Source organism: Leuresthes tenuis, unplaced genomic scaffold, assembly GCF_036924035.1.
Source record: "Leuresthes tenuis unplaced genomic scaffold, fLeuTen1.0.hap1 SCAF_11, whole genome shotgun sequence".
NCBI classification, from domain to species: Eukaryota; Metazoa; Chordata; class Actinopteri; order Atheriniformes; family Atherinopsidae; genus Leuresthes; species Leuresthes tenuis.
Window position 1 is genome coordinate 16827822 of NW_027325365.1, and position 24763 is coordinate 16852584.

Sequence of the window (24763 nt, forward strand, 5' to 3'; positions counted from 1 at the left end):
ACAAATGCGCGCGACAGCGCGCACTAACTCATGTTTTCCATTAATCTGAACAGATTAATAGGTTCATGCCAGCCCCTGACGACACAACTGCGCGCGATAGCGCGCACTAACTCATGTTTTCCATTAATCTGAACAGATTAATAGGTTCAGGCCAGCCCCTGATGAGACAAATGCGCGCGATAGCGCGCACTAACTCATACATTTCCATTAATCTGAACAGATTAACAGCTTCATGGCAGCCCCTGACGACACAAATGCGCGCGATAGCGCGCATCCACTCATAAATTTCCATTAATCTGAACAGATTAACAGCTTCATGGCAGCCCCTGACGACACAAATGCGCGCGATAGCGCGCATTCACTCATAAATTTCCATTAATCTGAACAGATTAACAGCTTCATGGCAGCCCCTGACGACACAAATGCGCGCGATAGCGCGCATTCACTCATAAATTTCCATTAATCTGAACAGATTAACAGCTTCATGGCAGCCCCTGACGACACAAATGCGCGCGATAGCGCGCACTAACTCATAAATTTCCATTAATCTGAACAGATTAATAGGTTCAGGCCAGACCCTGATGAGACAAATGCGCGCGATAGCGCGCACTAACTCATGTTTTTCATTAATCTGAACAGATTAATAGGTTCATGCCAGCCCCTGATGAGACAAATGCGCGCGATAGCGCGCATTCACTCATAAATTTCCATTAATCTGAACAGATTAACAGCTTCATGGCAGCCCCTGACGACACAAATGCGCGCGATAGCGCGCATTCACTCATATGTTCTCCATTATTCTGAACAGATCAACCGGGCCTTATGTGTCTAAAGCAGGCAGATTTCACCAGAACAAGCCTGGATCTCATATTTAAGACTGGATTATGATCATATAATGCTTGACTGGCAACTAGTAGCTCTCAGCTCTCATCTGTGTGTGTGTGGACGGGCAGAAGACGGGCAGCAGCTGGGCACCCATCAAAATTTCTTCAGAAATTTTCTAGTTATGTCATTATTACCTCTCTGCTGTCAAAGGTGGCTCAAGTAAGATGTTTAAATCAGGTGCCCCGTCAGGTGAGCTGACAATACGTTGTGAAAAAAACAAGCGGATTAGTGAACACTGTACATTAGCAAACCGATTGAGCGAAAAATATTCCTTTTACTGGCAATTCACAGACATCAGTATAGACAGGAGGGTTTATATTGACAAATGCTAATGCCATGCAACTTCGCAGAACGTTGCAATCCATGGTGCAGTTTTTCTGAAACAAGACAAAAAGCCAACATTCCAAACAAAGAGAGCAGCCATTATACTCCAGAGACATAATGCAGCCATTGTTTTTTTAATGTTCGCACAATAAAGTGAAATAAAGAAACAAACTGCCATAAGTGGGGGGAGGTTGGGTGGAGGAGTTTATGTTTGCATAGCCATAAACTAAGGTAGGACACGGATGTATCTACAAATCAGACCCCAGCACGAAGCACTCCATCCGTCTGTACGTTGGCATGTTATCAGCAAAGCGGTGTCCAAAGAGGAGACCGTTGCAGGGAACAGTTGTGGCTCAGTGTTTTTAAGACTTTGGATATTTGCTACATCTGGACAGAGTTTAACAGTCACCTTTGTGCCAAGTCAGAAACGTTTCAACTACATAAATAAGGTCCCCTGTTCTGCTGCCTGGGCCCAACTCACACATTCCCAGAAAATATATATATGTGGTGTCCTTTGGATGAAAACTAGATTAATGTTGTAATACTGCATACAAATGGGTAATGGTTTCCAAGAAGCATTCACACAAAGTCAGCTCGGACAGGGAAGGGGTAGAAAAACACTTCACACGAGGTTATGTGTCTCAGAAAAAGGTGCAATCTGTAACAGTCAAAAGTGCTCTCCCTGCTGTGTTCTGGTGGTTTTGTATCCTGTATTCTGTGCCTGTAATGTTGAAAAACTACATCCCATAAAAAGATGCAAACCCCGCACATATAAAACAGAACAGCTAATTAGTCTATTTCACAAGAGTGACAGAGACTTATTTTCTGCATTTTTTTTGTTTGTTTTGTTTTGTTTTTTTTTCAGTAAATGCACTGTAATAATAAACTTGAAAATGACAATTTACAGATTACACCTTGTGGAGTGGAGAAATCTTTAAAGCAGCGAAAGGTAACGTAATACTGTCTCAAAGAAAAAGGGGTAATAAAACTTCCAGTGACATCCTTTTTTGTTGTTTTTTTTACCAGGGACCTGCACGTCACAGATCATGGTGCAAACATTGTAAAAATAAATACATAAATACGTACACGTATAATCCGTCCTTACATACATACATACATACAAATAATGTATCATAAAATAAGGGAATTATAAGATAATTATAAAATTCATATGTACAAATGCATAGTCCATATGCGTCCACGGAGAGGCAGAGCAATATCGTTTGCGCTCTTCTTTCAGATCCTGTGTGGTGTCAGTATGTGTAACGTGGCTGTGTGTGTGCTGCGGTGTGCATGGCACTTACTGTACAAGAATACAGGAGTTACACACCATATCGCTCTGTGCTGTTTCCCCTCGTCTCGTCTCCAAAGTTAGTGGTTTATTAGTTGGTAGAAATTCACAAGTCAAAAGTTAAGAGGTACACGGCCAGGTGTGTCCGCAGTGTCTGGCGTGCGCGTCCGGAAGAGTTGTGTGAGAGCGAACACGGATGAGATGAGCACAGTGCAGCGTTTGGCTAGTAGCCTCACCCCATCACCCTCACCTTGACCCTGACCCTGTGCAGACCCACTGAGCCCCACGCTCTTACCTCCAACCCCAGCACCAGTCCCAGCTGTCTCGACAGCCCCGACAAACTCCCGATATAGGCCCACTATCTCCTTTAGTTTGTCCATGGCCTGCTGGTCATCGTCGTCCTCTTCCCTGTGAACCAGACTTGCTTTATGGCAGATGTCACAACCAGGACAGGGATTTGTTCGCAGGCAGGCTGCTGACAGCTGAACCAGAGCACTAAAGCTATTGGACAAAGAACGTAGTGCTTCATCAGGTGCCCAGCCGACACGTGTGGCGCGCTGACACCCAGATGCCAACCGTCGAGCCTCTGCTTGGAGAAGATTCCTCTCAGCTTCTGTCATGGTGGCAGGGCTCATCCCAGTGCAATTGAGGCTTGATGCTGGGGTAGTATCGTCTTCAATTCCATTATGATTTAAATCAGGTCCTACTTTTATCTCTGTGTTATCAGAGTTTGAATAATGTTGTGGTTGCTCAAGTGCCCCTCTCTCCAATACCAGAAGAAGCTGATCTATATCTTGACGTAGAGAAGCAAAACCTCCCTTCAGCCCCCCATAGTTCTTGTTTGTGAGGGAACGAAAAGAACCACCAAGGGAAGTTGTGGGTGAAACTGGACACGAAACTAGAGGACTGAGTTCGGAGGAAGCAGTGGAGAAAGTAGAGAGTGGACGAGGGTTGTCCCTCAGCAATGACAGAATGTTGGGTTTTGGAGAGGGTGTTGTTGGAGAAGGTGCAGGTGCGGGTCTGGCAGGTTTAGGGCGTATGCGTCGAGAGAACTCATAAACTGTGAGCTCCTCGTCGAAGCTGACACCATCCTCAGTGTCTCCACTGAAACAATTGGCATAAACGGTGCGGCAGCCACAAGCATCCCTGTATTGCTGTGGAGGAGTCGTGTCTGCTGCTGAGGACGTTGGTGAGTCACCTCCAATCTGCATGCTAGACACACCTCCCAACCCTACCGCTGAATGAGGCCGTGACTGAGGCTGCTCTGATGAAACACTGCCACTGTATGTACTGTTTTCTCTAAAAGTAAGGTTAGGGTGTGAGCCATTTGTCCCATTAGCCTTTTTCATATGTGAGCTTACTTCCTGGGCCTCTTTGATGGTTGCTATAACAACTTCAGCCCCATCATCTAGAATGCTCCCTTTACTTTCTGAATTTAAGGCCACTATTTCTTTATCCTTGACAGGGGTTTTGTTTAAGTCCGATAAACCACTTGCTACAGACAAACCAGAGCCAAAGCCAGATGTGTCTCCATTGATGGAACTTGTGGAAGGATAGTCTAGAGTACCTAGAATCTCTTGGGAACGAGTCATATACCAAGGTAAAGACTGGATCTTCCCTCTCAGGGCAGAGGCTGGCAGTCTGCCTCCCAGGCTGGAGGAGCTAGTCCTCAGGTCAGACCCTGAACCAGATTTTCCAGGTTCTCTGGTCTCTAGTCCCCCAACATCTTTAGAGTTGGTTGAGGTAAGCGAGGTGGTGGTGGTGAGTGGCGCATCTGGATTTTTCGGTGATAGGCTCTCGTGGCTCTGAGAGACCCTCCTAGGTCCTGACTGGATGCTGCCATTACGACTGCCCCACGGGTGGATTCCATTTGGCGGACTGGCTGCATCCTTAAAGATCCCTTGATTTGGATCAGTGGGGGAGACAGGAGAGCTAGTGGGTAGGGATAATGGGTGAAAACTGATGGGAGTAGTAGGCTTGGGGGGCACAGGAGGAGGAACAGCAGGTTTTGTCCCTGAATTAGAGCGAGAGATAGAGGATAAGTTCACTGCCTTTTTTTCTAGGTCATTTCCATTGTTTTTCTCCTCAACCTTAAGAGGTTCATTGTCATCAGGAATGTAAGCTTTGTCTTTCAAAATATTGTGTGATCCATTCTCACACAAGAGATAATTTCTTTGTTTTGGGCTGCTTTGTTGTCTTTTCATCTTTTCCTCAGCTTGTGGATTTGTGATTGTTAGCGGTTGCTTGCTACACCACACTGCTGTGATCAGGGATGATGACAGTGGTAATCCACCAGATGTGACAGACTTGAACTCCATAGTATCTGGCTCCATTTCCAGGAGTTCAGAAGACAAACGTCCTGAGGCATCCCCATTGCATTGGACATATGATTTTCCATGCTGAGGTGACTTGGGAGGGACAATCTGAGGTTTGGGAAGCACCTGGGGCTTCGGTGCCAGCGGTGGTTTCACCTTTACTTCGGGTTTCTGGGATGGCCTTGAGGGACTGGGTTGTTGGCCGGCAAGTTCATTTGTGGGACCTTTTACTGTCTCAGATTCTTTCTTGATTTTATAGTGGGCTTTATTATCATGGGGTGATGATGGTTCTTTCCTGGGGACAGCTGGAAGACCATTCCAGGTTCCACTCAAACGATTAGCATTTCGCCGGTCAGCCAACTCAGCATCTGTGAAAGAAAAGAAAAGGAAAGAGAAAGGTGTCATTTAATTGGCAGACATTTCCCCACCCTTTTTAATCACACTGATGTTTGAATTTTGTCACATGTGGCATTTAAATCTAGAAAAATATATCTAACATGGTGCAAACAAACCTGAAAGATCAGGAACTGGAGGAGTAAATCTCTCATGTGCATCAAAAAACTCATCGTCGGACTCTGAGACGTTGTCTTTCACCAAGAGCGCAGGTTTGGGGTTGGGTGAAGGAGTCAGAAATAGACCTTCCTCATCCTGAGACAGGCGGTGCTCAGCCTGTCCTGCTTTGTTTCCAGGAATTGAACTTGTCCTTAGTGGGACTTTCGGAGGGATCTTTTTCTTTCTTTTAATGGGCGATCTTTCAAAAGGTGTGCTGTCAATCATTCTCAAATCTCTTGAACTTGGGATCTTAGAAATGCGTCTGAGTTCCTGGACTCCCAGATCCTCATCCTCCTCGTCATCATCATCATCATCACTTGTAGCCCCAGGCGGGCTTGGCAGGAAATCAGCCTTGGATAGCTCAGCAAAACAGAGGCAAGAGTTGTCATTGCCACGGTAATTCAGGTTGGTGGGCCGTACAGGACCGTGGTGCCGTTTTGGCTCCAGGAGGTAGGGGTGGTGAACATCCAAGCTCGGAAGATCCTCGTCTGTGCGTGGTCCACGAGGAGCATCCTTGCAAGATAGGCCTTTGGCTCCGGCACTGTTCTCCTCCAGGGCAGCACTCAAGGAACCACTGGACAAGCTGGAGAAGCTGCTGGTGACCCGTGGGTCAGTGTGGTACCAGCCGGTCTCCAGGTTCATTTCTTGATCCATAACACCTAATTTACGCAGACCACTTCCTGTTGCTCCTTCTTCCACTTCACTCTCATTTTCCTTACCTTCTGTTGTCACGATTATCTTCACTTCCTGTTTGCCTTTGTGCTCTTCTCTCTCCATCCTTTCTTCCTCCCTCCTCTTCACTTCCTCCTCTCTCCTCCTCTCTTCCCAGTCCTGACTTGCTGGATCTGGGCATTTGTAATTCTGAGAATCCATTGGATCATCCTCATCTGTAGAGACATCTGAGTCACTGCAGCAGCGAGATACATAACCTAACGCACAAACAACAAAGAATGCGTTAGCAGAGGAGAAGCACGTTTCATTCTGATTATATTAAATGGCAGTTTTTCTCTATTCGTACCCGTACTGGCTGCAAACATCGTCATGCTATGTGAAAAGTTTCTATCAAAAGGTCAAAGCCAGAAAGTGATTGTTTTAAGTGAAACAGTTTTTGCTCACTTGATAGGGACTCATAGCACACGCCCTCTATTACGGCGAACTTCCCACACACACCTTCTTCAGCAGGAATCCGGTGCACCCTCACTTTCGGGCGCCCCAGACGGAAGACATTAACACTTGGATCCACCAAGAGTTTGCAGTAGCCTCCCAGCAGACACCCTAAGTCTTTGGCTGCCAGAGAGTCCATCAGTAAGGCAAATGGCTGAGAGGGATAGGGCATTGTAGAAGATAAGGTAAAGTAATTGGGATTAAAGCCAGAGGGTAAGAGGGAATGAGAGAAAGAGGGAGAGATAGTTACATTTGGGTCAGTGAATTAGCATTGTATAGCTACCACAATCTCCCTTAGGCTGCATATTGTTGTACTGGAGTAAGAATGCTTGACCTATATTTACTCTATTATGAGCTTTAGTGAATAAATAGTGTGGTGAATGGATATTCATTTTCTGTATCTGTCTCAGTGTCTACACGCATCTCGATGAACATGTGTTTGTGTCCTGTGTCTTTCATACCTTCATGTCATGTAGTGAGATGCGCAGCAGGCTGACTTTGTCTGACTCAGAGAGCAGCTCCACTCGGCTGATGCTGCTGAACTCAACCAGCGTAGAGATCACATTGAGCTTGTGGTTGATGACTTGACTCATTCCATACTTGGCTCCAACTAGCAAGCTGACCAACACTTCCCTGTCCTGAAGCTGAGAGTAGATGAAAGAGTGGAAAGAAATACAATAAAACAGTTAGTATGCTTCAGCAAATCAACCCAGCAAACAGCATTCGGCTCTTAATCCTTACCATCATTGTAGCCGTGTAAGACCGTCCGCCATATGAAATTAGCTCTCCAAGCTGAGTGAGGTAGGCCAACCGAGCCTGAGCTGCCGATATTACCTAGAACACCAGAATTGACATGTTAGATGAGAGTTGCAGTAAGAGCAGGACAGACAGAAAACCTCAGGGAGTTCAAACAATTAAGCCCCAGACTGCTATCCCCTTTTTAATTACCATCCCACCCATCATTTTCTTTCTCCCAACCTTCTGTCATTCTGCCACTCTAAACCTCTGACAGATTAGCACAGTAAGCTTCAGCTAAAAAGTACCCCAAAGCCTCTACTAAACTGTCACTATCTGTCTCTTAATGCCCCTTAGTGCTTCCCTCCACTCATCTGTCAATCCTCATGTACCTTCTGGCGTGGCTCTAGCAGGGACTGGATCTTTTTGAGGTGGTAGCTGATGGCTTTCCTTAGGTCCTTCTCCCTCATATTGCTCAGCAGCGTAGGAGAGATGAAGCTCTCCAAGCCAAACTCCTTCCTGTCAATGCCACAAACAGAGGAATTAAAAACCGCACTAATAAGGAACTCTGTTGCCTCGGGTTTCCAGCTAAAACTCAACTACAGTGCCCCACACCTTTTATCACAAAACAGCCAACACTGGCCCACAAGCATAGTTTTACATGCGGAAAAAAAATTAACAGACTAGAGAGTTACTCTGATTAGACCTTCGTTACAAGCATACCAGTATGTGTTGTTAAACATGTTATTCTGCTAAAAGAATATTACGGAAAACCACCAGAGCTGATAGAAACCAGGATACTGTTTACAATACACCTGATCCAAGTTTCTGAACATTCTCTGCTGGCGAGGTAAGATGATGTTTCTAAAATGGCTAGAACTTCAGAGACAGCAGAAAATAGATACCTTAATCAGAAAACTAGATAGGCTACTTAAATGTCCAACTAATCACAAGTATTATGTTCCAGGAAAAAACTATTCTGAATGTCATCAAAACCCGGATAACAGTCGGAATACAATTGTGAGGGAATAGTCGGTTTTTGCATATAATCTCCACAGTAAACATTAGGAAAAGCTTCTTTTGTAATTCATGAAGTTGTCTGCTTATGTTTTCACCACACTTGTGTCTATGTGTTAGTAAAATGTCAAAAAAACTGACCACACCTCTCTCCCCAGTATTTGTGTAACTGATCATTATCTGCAGCACACAAAATATTTATGAATGCACTAATGTAGATATTGTGTCATCCGGGTCTTTTGGGAAATGGGTCATGCTTATTTTTATTCATTTTGACACACTTTCACATACGTGTAATGGGACAAAGACACTTTCCCATCACATTAATAGGTTAGGCACTAGTGAGCATCCTCATCCCAGACAAATCTCAATAATTGCAGCCCCAACAATGGATAAAGTTACACAAGCCACAATAGAGGGCAGCAGTCAGCAGTTGATCCTAAAAATCACCCTAAAATGACCCAGAAACCAACATATGACTCACGTAATACTCTTGATAGACGTCCTGGTCTGTCCACAACTGTCTAGTCTCTCGTGCATGTGCAGGGCAGCCAGACGGAGAGCCGTGTTACACTTCATCTCGACAGCAAAACGCTCCTGCAGTACATCTCCAACACTCTGCAAACACACACACTCAATCAGAGTCAAGTGCATACAGTTATCACAGTAAACTAAAAAGCACCCTATGTTTTTAATTTAGTTTGTATTCTCTACTAACATGTTCTTTATGGCAGACAATGGAAACATTTGCACCACATGAATATCTTTAAGCAAACCAACACTGGGAACTGCCAGCAGAAGCCAACACAGCAGGACTCGGAGACTGCTTTTAAAATAATAAATCAGCGTGACATAAGTGGCACTCCCGCTGCTTTATTGTGCAGGGAAAATATGCACAGACTGTGTGTGGCTTTGCATGGGCTTTTTTTTTTTTTTTGTTCGCCACAAAATCTCAAAATGTCGATGAAGGTCCTCAGTCGTCTAGGTCATGATAATCATAAGAGCAAACTTATTATTTAATAAGGGCAACCTCTCCAAGAAGAAGTCCAGTTGCACTCATTCAAGCTCTTATGACAAAGTCTGAAAACTGAGCGTAATCGAAGACGATGTTCAAGTTTACTATTTATTCAAAAGGAGCACAAAATGTTCCCACGGTGATATAAGGCCCCACTATATCAGATTAGGAGAGTTTTGAATCAATCAGATTAAAAAAAGAAGCAGCTGAAAGATACCGGACATATCCTGTCAGCTATTTTAGATCTATTTCGTAATGTTTTTTTTAGACAAAAGCCCATCTGGCACTTTGCCAGATCAACATCTGACAAACATTCAGTACAACTTTGACATTTGGGAGCAATACTTTTTTTTCCCCCACTGCATGAACATTTGTTCTTGTTTACCATCTCTGTCTGTTTAATAGCTTCAGGAGCTGTAAGAGTGTCAAACATGGACAGAGAGAGTGAGACAAATACAAAGCAGTGCTGTTAAGCTTCTCTGACCTGTAAAAATAGGTACTCAAAGGCCGAGGGGTCATCCTGCAGCAGGTCCACGGTGTCTCTGGGGATGAAACAAACCCTGAACAGACATCTGTAATCATGCGAGTCTTTTTTCTGCACCACCTGGCGGAGACAAAAGATAGACTTGTTGAAATACTTAATTGGAGCTGAAGTGATCCTTCTTCTCAGTGTTCCCACTGTATATGGGTTCTTCTGTGTGCATGCCTCACCTTCTGTATGAGCTCATCCTCATGCAGTAGGAGCAGTTTGGTGATGCTGTACTGTTGCTCCAGCACGAGACCAAAGTACTCAATGGCCCGAATGGAGAGTTTATCCTTCAGAGTCAGAACAATATCCTGGAATGAGGAAAAACCAACATGTTCAGACCCCTTAAACAAACAGTCTGCTGATGTCAGATGGACAAATCTTTCTCCCCTCCTCAGCTTCTTTTTGGCTGGAAATTCAAACTGAAATGTAAATGCAAACGCTGTTGTAACAATAACAGCATGGTCATTAAAAAAAAACAACAAACATGAATATGAATATCTGTCTTATGTGGCTGTTATTTCAGCATAATGATTTAATAGATGCACTGTTTGGCTGCAAATTAGACTTAATGACAAAATCCAAGTAATTATGTAACAGCTTGAAATCACTACACACTTTTCCTCTCAATTTTACATATATATTTTCCTCCTTTGGAGACAAAATCTCTGAAGGAGAAAAGCTATTTGAGATTTGACAGCTTTAGAAGCTGTACTTGAACAAGCTGTTCTTGAACAAGAACTTGACACCTTTGAGGCAGACATATAACTCGAGGTGTGCTCGTCTACAAAATACACCTCGTTCCAATTAAGTTTTCACAGCTAGATCCATTCCTGTTTGCTTTCATGTAAGAGGGATCTTCTAAGGACAGTTATGTGAACTGACTTAAAGACATCAACTAAGGCTCTTTCATTTTTCTATTTTTTCTAACGTGGCTTATTTTGACAGATGCACGACTTATTCCACTTGGTAGAGCTGAAATCAATGGCAGTAAAATTCTCTTTGGTATGCATAGAGCACAGTGGCATTAGCAAACATGTTAACCCAGAAGACACAAATATTTTTACCTTGACAGTGGTGGTATTGTCGAACTTGAAGGCCTTGGTCTGCCCATTCTCTAGATAGACTTTTAGGACATTGGGCAGGAAGAGAAGAGAGTTTCCCTGGTGGCGAAAAGTAAGTGGTTTGGTTAGTCGGGATCAGTATCTAATGAGGATAGATGAAATGCAACGAGGCTGTCAGACTGCTTGGATGATAACATTGAGTAAAAATGTTCTAAAACTGTGAAGGATCCAAAAATGAGTCATTGATCAGTGAAAAGAAGCTACGTTTCTGTTTCAGATAAGACTTTCTAACCTGAGTATGCCCATTGACCACCACCTCCTCTGCAAAGCGCACTTTAACTGGATTACTCCTCAGACGAGCTCTCTTCTCTGCCGACATAATGGATGACTTGGGATTCTGCAACACACAGATATGCTTGTCAAACACAAAACTGTGTAACGACATGATTCAACCTGAGACCAACAAAGTGTGAGGCGCAGGTGCATGCGGATGCTTGACACACTTAAATGACCAAAACATCACTATACAGTTCGAAGCAGCGTAAAGGCAGTTAGTCCTGTCAGAAGATGCAAAACTACAGTCACAAGCTCGGAAACAAGCAGCTTATGTTCAAATTGACGATGGTGTAATGACTTTATGTGCGTTTGTGCTGAGCCCGAATCGTCAATGTCCTCTTTGTACTCACTGTCATGTGGCGCAGGATAGTCACATTGATGCAATCGTCTAAGTTCCTGGGTGGAGAAGAAAATGAACATTTTTTAATGTATTTTTTTTTTGTCCAGCTATCATGCAAGGACTCTCTCCTCTGAGCCTTCATGTAACTTGCAGAGCCTCTCATACAAAAACCTGTACAGGTGGATCAGCCTCACACTCAGAAAAGTACTCCAGAAAACAACCGTGACAGTTTATTTAATCACTGGATGGACCAGGCGTACTGGTTCCAAGACGGAAAGCAAATTAGGAAATAGGTAGGTAGATTTTTTTTTCTCACCTCAAGACGTTTTCCACCTGTTCTGCGTTCAAATCTTCCAGCACTGCATCATTGATCTGCAGCACCTGGTCTCCTGGGTATAGTATGCCATCAGCAGGGCTTTCTAAACGCACACACACACACACACACACACACACATACACTCAAATTTACATGATGAAAAGAGTGAGCGCTTGCATGAAAACATCTGCACACGTGGGAACAAAGGGGCACACTCACACAGAATGGCACACATCCTTATTCAACATGGCTGACTCAACAGCATTTTGCTGAGCTCTCCAGGATGTGAGGGGTTACGGATATTCTGGGTCTTTTCCAGCTCAGCTCTGCTCTGCTTTTTCTGGTTATTTATACTCACTTGTCTTCAGGCAAGAGAGCGCGCCCGACTGAGGCACAGCAGTTTCAGCTTACTCTGTAGTATACACACGCAAACCAACCAAGAGACTGTGTGCATAAACACATACACCCATGTATGCATATTTTTCACACACTCTGCATGTCTGCCTGGCAAAGCCCTGCCTGTCCCTGATTTTTGACCCACTGATGCCACGCTATGCTGCTCTGCAGGGTTTTACACGTTCACACACAGAGAAAGACAGACACACAACACACACACCCTCCAGACAAGCTTCCATGACAGCTCTGCCAATATCCTGATCTTTGTGTTTCTTTGTCAAGTCCCATCTCCTCCTCTCTTTTCTTTTTCTATTCTTCCTCGTCCACCACTTTCCACTAGCACTCACCTCCTCTCTGACTCCTCCCACCTCAAAGGAGTCACCCATCTTTGCTCCCTGCCTCCACACTTTCATACTCATTACGTTGCTCTCTTTGGCCACATTTGCACATTAACTCTGGTCTATTCCCCACTGGGTCCTCCCGCTGACATCTCCTCTCACTGTTAGATGCTGTCCTTTGTTATCACTTCCCTTTCACTTTCTCACTTCTATCCTTCTTTGGCAGCAGAAAGCAATTACTGAGAGGATGGCAGGGTGGGACTCTCCTCTGGGCTTATATAGCTTATTTTACAGGACAGACATGAAAGTAATGGATCAGCATCTTCCCGTTTCACTCTCCAATCCCTTTCCATCAAAGTGGCCTTAATGAAAAGTGATTGAATTTAGAAAGTATGAGCAGGTGGCCCTGTTGTTTCTGTGGCCTCTCTGGCACAAAGCCTTCCAGGGTGAATGCCAGGAGAGAGTCAGTGTGTGTGTGTGTCTGTGTGTGTGCCGGAGACAGAGAGAAAGAGACAAAAAGAGTGTGTAAATCTGACTTGCTGCAGGCGGCACATGGTTGCATAAGCTAGGTGGCCATTTGGAGAAAAAGCAGGAAAAGAAAAACATTCGTCCACGTAGACAAACACACAAACAACCCAGGCGTATACTCTGCATACCTGTGGCGATGTCCCTGACCAGCAGGGGTGCGTGTGTGGTGAGGGTGAAGCCATGTCCAGTGCTACTGTCCAGGACGGGGTCTCTGGTGATCTGCAGCGTCAGTTTGGCCTGGAAGTTCTGATTGGATAGACTGTTGGAGCGCTGTGACCTCCCATCGCCTAGCAACCGCTCTCTATGGAAGTCAAAGAGGGTAATTTAGGTCATTTAACCGGAGACTGATCGAGAGATACATTCAGGTGGATTTAAAGCAGGAAGCAGTTCATATTTGTTCTATAAATCATGATTTGTGTTTGTATGAAGACTTTTTTTGTTCTGAAGCTTTAGAACACCTTTAGGTTCTGTAAACAACAATAGTCACTCAAGTAACGTACGCGGTGTAATTGTTTCGTAAAATCTCAGAAATATTCAAAATGACCATAGAGATTTCTCAGATCCCACTGTGACATCTTCAAATTGCTAGATTAGTTTTTCAGTCTTGGAAGATATGCGGTTTTTACATTACTTTCTTTTTAAGTATTATAGAGAAACTACCAAGCTGACTTTCTTGAACACCTGGTGAAGATGTGGAGCATGGTTAAAGGCAGAACACTTTGATTACAGACAGCATTGATCTTGGTGGAGGATGACCTCCGTGAGAGCTTTTGTTTCCAATTTGATGGGAAAAAAAAACAAAGCATTTTCAAAATCTGGGTGAGTGGTGGCGACAAGTTTTATACTGACAAAAAGTCAGTGTAGAAAGAGCATCCCGGAGAAGCCAAAACTTTCAAAGGTAAAGGTCGTAAGGGGTTTAGCACTTTGTGAAAGATAACTTAAAGATTACATTGTAAGTGTAATATTGCAGTGTAATATTGCAAAGAGCTTGGGGATTTCACCCTCTACAGTTCATAAATTGTTAAAAGATTCAGAGAATCCAAAGAAAGCCGTGGATACAAGGGACAGGGCAACAAAAAAATTAAAAGCAATATTGAATGCTCATGATCTTCGGGCGGTGCTGCGCTAATAGTAGTGGAAATCACTGCATGGGTTCAGGAGCATTTTTGAAAACCACGGTCAATGAACACAACTCATTGATGCATCTGCAAATGCAAGCTAAAACTCTACCATCCAAAGAAAAACATACATGCAAAATCTAAAGATGATGTGGCATTTTCTGCACCGTAACTCAAATTTAAGATGGAAGCAAAGTTAAAAAAAACAATAAAAAAAAAACTGTACAAATGAATAAAAAGAAAAAAGTATTTTTCTTGTAAATCATGGATGCTGTTCCCTCTGGGCTAAAGAGGAGGGGGACATCTGTCTCTCCTGTTATTAGAAAACAGTTAAAAAGTCTGCATTACCACACGTGACATGGGTTGGGCACATCTGTGAAGGCACCATTAATGCTGAATGACACATAGGGGTTTTGAGAGCAACACATGCTGCTCAAAACTAGGGTTTTAAAGTAGACCCACAGCTGCACAGACCTGTTTTGTAATTAAACAAATTGTCACAATATGAAATGAAAAATACAACAACTGAGTCCTGAAACAGTTAAAAATCCGAAACTGTTCTCTGATCTCATCAGCTCCCAAAAGCTTCAACATTTGATTTCCGTTCTTTGTACCTTGTGAAAAAGTTATAGAAATGCACGGTTTCTGTACATGCTCCATTTAAATCTGTAGCATTTCTCTCCCTGAGGGCAGCTGTCCTGGTCAACTGGTCATAACACGCCAAGACCTTTCCCGGGATAAACCAACAGAGAGAGTTTACAGAGTGTCCTCTGCAACACGTCCTTTGCTCAGAATGAGAAACCACTTAGCAGATAACAAGAGGTTGAAACGCATATTTGTGGTTCCCTGTGGGGTGTGTTTGAGTGTAAGAGACGGACAGTCAGGGTTTGAATATGAACTCAGCTATGCGTTATGTGCTTCCTTGTAGGGGTGTGGGGAGGAGATCTGCTGTGTGTGTTTATATCAAGTTAAGAAATGTATTTACTTCTTTAGTTGTTGTCTTGGTTTCATGGCATTTCTGTTCCTTTTTTAGGGCCAATTCTAATGGTGAAAAGGTGCATTCCCTCAATAAACTGGACAAAAAAAACGTGCCTTCAGCACATTTCTCCATCACTACAGTATCTGGCAGAAAGCCTAGAAGTGGATAAAGTTGTTTTCTTTATTCTTTCAGTGTAGAAGTCATTTGTAGTTTATGTGGAGCTGGCATATTTGTTTTGTCTTGTTTTGTGCAATGCAACCATTTTTATCTCCCCACTCAATTTGCTTTCCAAAACAAAATTCCCTAAATCGCCCTTCTCTTCAGTTACCAGCAGTTATGTCTCACCCTACTGACCACTCACATGGAGTTAAACCCCTGCCATTTTTTTTTCTTCCTCTCCGAACTTTCAACAGCATGCTTGCTCTCATTCTGTACCTGCTCAGGGACTCTCGGGTGCGTCGTATTATTGTTCCCACCACCTGCTGCACTCGGCTGGCCCGCCGGGCTGGAGACCTGCTCCTACATCGCTCCTTCTCCTCCATTTATCTGAAGCGACAAACAGAGAGACAAATGTGAGCTGCAGACATCGCAGAAAAGAAGCAAAACACATGTGGGAAGGAGATGAAAGGATTTGGAAGGATCAAATAAATTGGAAACCGCTTGGAGTTTAGTTCTATTTTTTTTTTGGACTGTGCAGGATTGTGCCCCCCCCAGTTACATTTGCATGCAGTTTGTTCTGTTTCTTTTATATGCAGCACATGTTGCCTGCCTTGTATCCGATGAATAATCAGATATGTGAACTGAAAGCAAAAAAGCAAGAAAGGCTGGGAGGGAAGGGGGGGGGGGGGGGGTGGCGCTTTGTCAGCATGAGCAACAGCACATGCCTAAATGACCCGACAACAACTGCACCATCACACAATAACAGGATTCACAAAGAGTTTGACATCAATATGCAACCATCTGCACGTTCGCTACAACTCTGCAGCTGTGTATTTTCTGCTTAGATTGCCCTTTGAAGAGGGGAGTGGTGAGGACGTAATAAACCATGGAGGGCTCAGTCGGCCCCGAGGGAGCCAAAGCTAGCCAGCAATGAATCCAAAACAAAAGTCAACACTTCCAAGTCCTCTAGACTCTTTTCTGTTTCTGCCAGACAACCAATTTACCGCAACTACAGAGGATTGTCAAGCCCCCGATAATTCCATAACAAGCCGTATTTTCTTTTATTGAGATTTATTCTACAAAACATGGAACACGATACAAGTTTGTTTTTCTTCTGCAGTAGGCATACGGCTGCACAACTCGCAGAACTGCTGAATTGAATTTGTGTTGTTGTGAACTAACTGTGACATACCTTTTTATGATCGTGCTGGATTTATTCATTTATTTAGTTTTTTTCCTGCAAATATTGCTTTTCTTCTGTCCCATGGCGCACTTCTTCTGCCACTCATAGCTACACTGCACAGTTTGACCATATTATTGATAAGAAAGGCAGGGATGGCAAGACTAGCAATGCAGACCTGATCAATATGGCTAATGATGATGGATGTGCTCCAGAAACCTAACGATGCACTGGAAACTTGGCCAACAGCTTAGCTCTTTGAAATATGGAGCAAGCTTGTGTAAGCCAAGACTTTTGTGAAAGAAGCCCAACCTTTTTCTGGTCATCTGCAGCATTTTAAAACATACCTTTATCCAATAAGCGAAGGGAGCCTGAGTCATTTTTGTGCAATTACCTTACTGTTCTTTACATTCTGACTTACTTGGCAAACAATATACACTGCATAGCAATCAATAAATGAGGCCCAGCAGAGCTTGTACAAGTGAAGCTGAATTTAAACAAAAGCAGCAGGGTATCAGCTCATCTCTGTAGAAGTGATCTCTGTTTGTAGGCCAGCCCTGACTAGCCTCCCTCAGTGGTAGTAAAGCATGCAGTGGGGTTCTGTCCTTTAAGAGGATTAGAAGCCCTTATACTGCACGGACCTGAACTGGTCAGGGTGTCACTTTAGCACCTCCTGCTTATCCGGATTGAAACAGATTGATGTGGATGAGGGCAGCTGAGTAAGACTGTGGAGTTGACAGCTGCCCACAAGGAATTGAGTGCGATTACTGAAACATGCGCCCCCTTCAATCAACCAGGAGAAACAAAACCTGACATCTGCTCTGTAAACAGTAGATCATAAAGAACGTTTTCACTGCCAATACAGACTTAAATAAATTATACTGCTGCCTGATTACAAGCATATGGATGTGCAGATGTGTTTGTGTTGTGCTCAAGTGCAACAATCAGCACTGAATTGGACAGTGATATTTGCCATTATTCCCCTTCTTTCTCTGGTCTGTTTCTCATTTTCTCCTTACTGTTTTCTAACCTTCTCCGTCCTTGCAGAGTCAGGTAGTCGTCTCCGATGACAGTCTCTGCGGGCAGCAGCAGCAGCAGCAACCAGCCGTTCCTTATATGCATGCATACCGTATGCATTTGAGCTTTCAATTTCAACAACAGCCAACATTTTTAGCTTTACTAAGGCTGCCAGATAAGCAGGTGCAAAGAAAAATTAATGCTGAGTGTGTGCTCGTGGTCACCTGGCCCTGAACTGAAAATCATAAAGATTATGTAATATCTGGAACACTTCTGGACCTCAACACAAACCCGCGATATTTCAAGCAGGCAGCACACATTGATCCACATTTCAACTTAAAAACTGTGAAAGCGTGACTCACCGAGATGTAGCTTGCCCTTTCAGGACTCCAGAACAAACACGCCCCTTCCTCCTCTGAGGCATCAGCTCTGTAACCCCTCCAGGATTGGCCGAAAAGTGTTGGAGAGGGGTCCCTGCGATCATCAGGGCCCAATCCCAATCTGGCACGGCCACCTGTGCAGAGTGGAACAAGGCTGTCACTGAGACCTGTCAAAACCTATAAACAGTGTGTACGTCCACGGTTTATAATTAGAATGAGGCGAGGTCCGATTAAGCTGCATCGTCTGTATCCGACTTGAATTTTTAACCGATTTCTAAGTAACAGAGCTACACTCTAGCTGTTGATGTTTTCAGTGTTAAAACCAAAGTGTGTCAAGCAAAGCAGATGTGAGCCCAAAGCAGCAATGTGGTTGTGGTTTTCCAAGAGGCCCCTCCTCCAGTCCCAAAGGCTCTCTTGCTCTCTTTCTCTCCCTCTCACCCAATGTCTTTCGCTACTCTTCCGCAGCCTCAAAAGCACTCGGCTCTGTGAAGACGAGGCCCTCCATCTCTGTCTGGTTGTCTAAATTAAAATTTCATACAGCCCAGTTCAGTTAAAAGTTCTTACTGGGCACACTCTAATAAGCAAAGAGCAAAGCCTGATATGGCAGAGAGAGAAGTGCTGCCAGGCAAACAGAGATCTTGGATGATGGTAAAAGAGGACAAGTCTTTCATATATGCATCAGAGCAGATATGGCGGAAAACTTAGCCAGCCTCTAGTTTGGGGAGGAAAACACTCTTGGGCTATGCTTTGTTATTGAAAGTCTGGCTTCTTCTCTGAGGAAACAACCTCATTTTACACTTGAATGTTGATTTGTGAAGTAAACTCCCCCTCTTTTGGGGCTTTCGTCTGCTACAGGACACAGATATCAATTAAATGATAGTGCTATCTGCGTGCAGCTCCTCCATCAGGCCTTGTGTCCCACACACAGAGCTCTTTCACAAGGCCCATGTGTCCCACTGGCAAAAGCCAGCACAAGACCAAGACACATACAGACTGCAGGGCACATGAATAATGTATGGGGCTAATGCAGCTAGCTCAGCCTCCAAACGCCTCCTTCTGCCACTTTGCCAACACAGGCAAGAAGAGGAGTGAAGCACAGGAGGAGCGAAAACTCAGCAGAGACGTGTGGGGGTTGCAGCACTGGAGAGGTGGGGACTGTAAAGGGGCTGAGAAAAGGGGCAGGAATACAGAAAAGAGAATTGGTCAAGGCAAAGAAAAGAGAGAAAGGACAGGATATTGAAGGGGGGAGAAAAGGGGAGAATCTTAAAGAGGGTGAAGAGGGCAGAGGCAAAGAAATGAGAGTGACGCTGCAGGAGACAGAGTAAAAAACAAGTGTCTACAGGGGGAGGTGAAGGAGGAGTGGGAAAAAAGGCCAGTGATGCATTTCTCTGACATCTGAGCCCAAACAAAACCAGGCAACAAAACCCATAAATGGACAGCTGTTAACCAAATAGATAATAAAGTAAGTCAAACTGTAGCATTGTCACCATCTTTTTGTTTGCTTGCTTTAAATGAAGTAACTGTTTTCTTATGATGTCACAGCACTCTTAGTTTCAAATTTGACACAGCTAAAGCGGTTTATCTGAAATCTGATTATGGGTCTGCTCTTCATCTGAATAAATAGCGGATCGAAAATGCTGCTCTCAATAGTTAGGTCCTTAAGTCCCCAGGCTCACCACACACAAAACTTCCATCATCCTCTCAGACCTAAAACAGACCATAAGCGCTGTTGGGAAGTGAAGCCTGTCTCAGTCCCGCTGTTTCAAAGTTTGTCTCATTTCTCTGAGACAACAACCAACCCCCACTCTCCCTCCCTCTCACAGCTCATTTTACCACACAATGTCTCTCTGTCTCTGGCAAAACAGTCAGTTATTCAATCCTGGAATGAGCCCACATGCACTTCATAGAAGGGCTCCACTCTCTCCTCACGGGATTTTGAGGTGGCACTGAGCATGTGGTTCCTGCGCAGCCAGCTGCGCAGAAAATGGTTTTAAGTCCAACTAGCACTGCTGACCCAGACCGGGCCCGCAACAGCTCAGACCAAGCTGCACAGACATGGATATGAGAAGTTACATCAGGGCATGAAGCGGGAGGAAAGATGCCAAGATACAGATTCTACACATAACCTATAATCACTGATAAGACAGTCTGACTGGCAGGATGAGGCAGTTTGGGATAAATGTAGCTTCTTGTTGCCTAGAAATCCTCACTCTCATCACTCTGATGATGCTGCAACCAACACACAGACATGTGCACGGCTTATAGGCCTTTGTATGATAAACGAGTGGAGCGTTGCACAATTGTTCTTCGACTCCAGAAGTCTTCCTATTACACTCTGCAACAGCTTTCATTTCCAGAGGATCAGTTGGCTGCTATCAACATCTTGCTCCCAATCTGTCCAACACGCACACAAGCATGCTCGTCATACCATCTTAGTAGGGACTCTGCAACAACATAATCATTTAGCCCCTTTACCCCAAACCCCATCTTTACCGATTACAAGTGAATGCCACATACCGTAAAACCAAGTCTTGAAGTCGTTCGTCCCCACAAACCTACCAGTCCTCACACAGACAGTCAAACTCCTGACTTTTAGACCCTACAAATAACATAAAAAAGCTGACGACGACACACCGGATACAGCTGCACCACATGAGGCGCAGGATAGCGGCAGCAGCAGGGGTTGTTTCAGCAATTCAACTTTTCATTGAAGCTCACAGTGGCTGCCAATAATATTGGACACACCCTCTGGGAACGTCCAGCTCAACTGCAGCACACTCGGCTGAAATATGTGTGAATATGTGATTTGCTGGAGGTGAGGGGGATTTAAGTTTATGGGCAGCAGCTGAACTGCTTAAGATTTCATAAATGCAGCAACAAGTGGAGCACGCAATAGTCCGACAGGATAAAGGAATGACTATTTTCTGCTTTTTATTCATGGCTTTGTCCTCATCAGTTAAACTTATACAGAAAGAGCTGTACATTTAAAAGTGTTTTAAGGCTTCTAATACTTGACAAAACACTTCAAAATTCAGGTGAAGATTTTTAAATCTAAATATATACCATCATTACTGCTTGTTACTGTTTTAATTCAAAGCATTTTAAGCATTTCAGGACCTTACTGTTGTTAAGTTATTGTGGTTTTTACAGTTTCCGCAATAATGCGTCAGGGTTCTGGACAGGAAGCTAATAAGATGACCATAGCCCTAGGAAATTAAATCAATCAATTTCATGTTAATCATAGCAATTGTAAAGCATCTTTATCAGATTAATGATTTACTCTTTACAGTGTTAACAAGGGGAGCACATGTATTCACATGAGTGGACGAGATTCAAACTTATGTTGGAACTGTTTTTTTGTGCAATCGTGAAGAATCAGATGCTTTTCATTAGGTTGCTTAGTGGTATTTAAAGCTATACTAGCAGCGGCTCCATGGTCTGCCAGTCCTTCGCTTTGGTACAGACTGAAATGTTCAGAATCAGTACTAGGTACATTGTCATATGTAACACAGAGATGTGAGGCTTTCAGAGGTTAGTGGGGTGAATCTGCTCACTTGAATCTTCTGACTCTTTTCTTTAGTGTGACACGCCACTAAAATATCTCAACATACATTCGATATACCAGAACAATATGTTGTCTGGTGAGCCTCCTGATCTCTTCACATATAAATGTTGTTTATATGTTACAAAATATCAGCCGTTTGCTGGTGTTTCATGTTTTGTCTCATCCTCTTTCTGTTGTCGTCTTTGAACATGTACGTGCTTCTTGCGTTTAGCTGGCTATTTCCCTGCTACCTGTCTCCCAGACATAATTACATATTCTGTTCTTTATCTAGTCTGTCAGGTCATCCCATTAGCATTATGAAGACAGGACTCACACGGCGCTGCTCATTTCAATTCCCCTTTTATCGGTGACCTGGCAATGCTCGAGTTCCCTTGTGAACTATTAAATAATGCGTCTTTCAGCGCGCTGCGTTAAGTTAGAGATCTTTGTCAACAGTTTTGACTGTCAACAAGAGACACATACAAAGGAATAGACAAAGAAAAGGTCTTGATGTCTGAGGAAGCTCTTTGAATGGTGCAAGTCTGGAACGTCTGCCTCACTTTTCGCTGTCTGAGACCATTTCTATTTACTCTGCGATTCTTCAGAAACTGCACAATAAAGGCTTATCTTTAAGCAAAAGTAATATGAGGGCAGTGAGTATGCCAGGAGCTGCAATAGTCCACTGGGCTCTGGAATAATACTTACATAATATAGATACAGCAGGACTTTGATAATGCATATCACACAACCGAAGAAAGGCAAATCTCATTATAAGCTTTGTAAGATTTTAAGACAAAAGCTCTCGGTTCTTAAGATGGATCTGCTAGAGAGTTGGCCTACATTATGGCACCACTGCCAGTCAATTGTGCCATCATCATGAGGCTGCCACCTCAATGAGGTCACATCTGATTTTTCCTCTGCAGGGATAATACTGGTCAAATTTGAGGGGATAAAAGCAGACCCCAAAAGTATTTCAATATCACTAAGTCCATGCACTGATGTAACCCCTGACCTATTAATTTACCTAATTAATTTGATCAGTCAGCACCTTCCAATAGCAGCATCAATATGAAGGAGAATGATCAGACAGATCTAATGATCCCCTCTCAATATTAGGATGGTGTAGCCATCACCAGCCTGGCATCTCTGCAAACAGGGAGCTGAGACTAAAGATGAAGAGTAAGGGATATGATGGCTGGCTGGCTGCAGTAAGTGGGGCAGGGGAGCAGTCAGCAGAGCAGATCGAGGCTACTGCTGCCATGTAAGCATCAAGTCTGGCCTGATGTGCGAGTTCTGCCCGTCGTGATTTTCGTTTGGCAGAATGACCTCGGAACTACTCCCATCACATGTTGTAGCACACATTCCTGAGTCACAGCACAATGCCTGCAGAGCACAGGCAGCCTGCACATACATACACACACACGCATGCACACACTTGTGGACGCAAGAGCCTCAGCAAAACACTAGCAATCAGCAGCCCATCCGTGTTTTGTTTTTTTTTCTCATGAGAGCAGAAAAAAAAATGTTCAAAAATCACACGTGGACGTCAAACATCAGCATCTGGTGCGTTAAAACGACGCCGACGTGAGCGCACAGCGTTGGGCTGATCTGGATCACACGCGTCTGAACGGCTACGAGCGGTCACACTGTATCATGTCATGCATTAAATGAAGGCCCCAGAACAGCAAAACGCATTGTTCCGGTCTAGTTGTGCTGCGCTTGTCATGCCCGAAAGAGCGCAGGCAAGAAGGCTATCTGCTGGCCAAAGGATACGATCAAAGAAAGAACAAAAACAAAAAAAAAAAAAAGGAGGAGACGACTGTCCCGTGGTGGCTGCACATCGCCTACGCCCATTCATAATGTGCGTGCTCAGGACTAGTCAGAGTCCTGGCATCCCCCTGATCCGTCAGGATTTAGTTCGTGCATTACCCATCTGTGGCAGTGACGGTGATTTCACTGCGCAGCGTGGATTTCCAGCCCTTCTGCACAAGACATGTGTTTGAGAATGTGATTTAAATACGGCTGAGAGCTCGGTTGAATTTCTGCAGTTCCATCTCATTCATAGCCTCCTTTACAACCTGATTAGCAGGGGATGGGAAAAGTAAAGCGTCGGTCATAAGTGCTTTATAAATGCCCGTAAAATAATCAATAATTGCCACACACTGACCAAACACTAACTTGGATCAGTGGCCGCAGCCATGCCATTAAGGAGGCTAAACAAAGAAGAAAAAAATGCTCGGGTTTTTGTTGCGTCCATTATAATCTTAATCGGATTTAAATCTCTCCACCATCTCCCTCACACGGTGACCCGGGTGTATCCAGCCGGCCGGGTGGGAATGACCATTAGTGAAATTATTCATTTTGATGTGATAAACGTGAGGACGAGCGGCAGAGCCAAGCCAAATTTCCGTCCGTATCCAGTAGGGCGCTCCTTCATCAGACAATAACACCGGGAAATAACGACAAGACTCACCTCGTGGTCTGAGGATGAGACGAGCGGCTGTCTGGAGGGTTTATCCACGGAAAGAAATCAGGGGTGTGGAGGGTTTCAGGCGGGCCGATATTCGTTCCTGAAAGATCCGCGGCGTCCGGCCGGGCCAGATGATGGTGGTGGCGTTGGCTATATGCTGGATGCTGTCATCGCATTGGGACTGCTCTCTGCTCTAATCCGCGGCCCTGAGCTCAGAAATAACCCGCCCCCTCCCTCTGCTCTGTCTCTCCTCCCTGCCTCCATCTCTCTGTCTGCCCGGGGGGACCCCTCCTCCGCAAGGTCAGTGAATAAATTCTTTTTTCAGAGGAAATAAAACCATCTTGAGTTAGGGAATACACACAAGTTCATTAAACGTTTATGACGTATGTTGTAGAATATTTTGTTACATCTTATATTTATTCGTCTTAATTTATTTACAGGTGTCATTCTGCCTCAGGCCCGCAGACTTCTAGATTTCCGAAAGACCCTTTCACGGAATTGTTGCTTACACCAGCTGGTTTTGGAGCCCAATTTAATTATTTCCTTGACAATCTGCTAGATCACCTCAAATTATAAAAGGATGCCGTGTTGCTACCTGTGTGAAAATGGTTTCATTGTGCATATTTTCTCAATGTAAAATCACAATGTAAAATCAAATTGTAATCAAATTAGGCAACTACATTTAAGTTCAAATAGAGCCTATTTTTATACAAATGAGACCTTGCTCAAAAGGCACAAATCAGTTGTGACAAAAATTTGTTTCCTTAATATAAA

The 24763-nt window shown here is 44.0% G+C and overlaps 1 protein-coding gene across 2 annotated transcripts; it reads right to left on the minus strand.

Annotated features, from left to right (window-relative positions):
• Window positions 1-1006: 1006 nt before the first annotated feature.
• Window positions 1007-24201, minus strand: frmpd1b (FERM and PDZ domain containing 1b). Of its 2 annotated transcripts, none has more exons than XM_072395793.1 (17): window positions 23993-24201; window positions 17958-18109; window positions 15675-15785; window positions 13271-13443; window positions 11881-11983; window positions 11575-11620; window positions 11181-11285; window positions 10892-10987; window positions 10010-10135; window positions 9783-9902; window positions 8768-8901; window positions 7659-7785; window positions 7273-7365; window positions 6993-7175; window positions 6538-6685; window positions 5328-6296; window positions 1007-5183 (listed from the first exon to the last, which is right to left on the minus strand). In XM_072395793.1, exons 3-17 carry the CDS (start codon window positions 15779-15781, stop codon window positions 2614-2616), a joined length of 5100 nt encoding a protein of 1699 aa, XP_072251894.1. In that variant the 5' UTR covers window positions 15782-15785; window positions 17958-18109; window positions 23993-24201; the 3' UTR covers window positions 1007-2613. The 2 variants fall into 2 exon arrangements, with proteins under 2 accessions (XP_072251894.1, XP_072251893.1); XM_072395792.1 differs by having other exon boundaries at window positions 6484-6685.
• Between the last annotated feature and the right edge of the window lie 562 nt (window positions 24202-24763).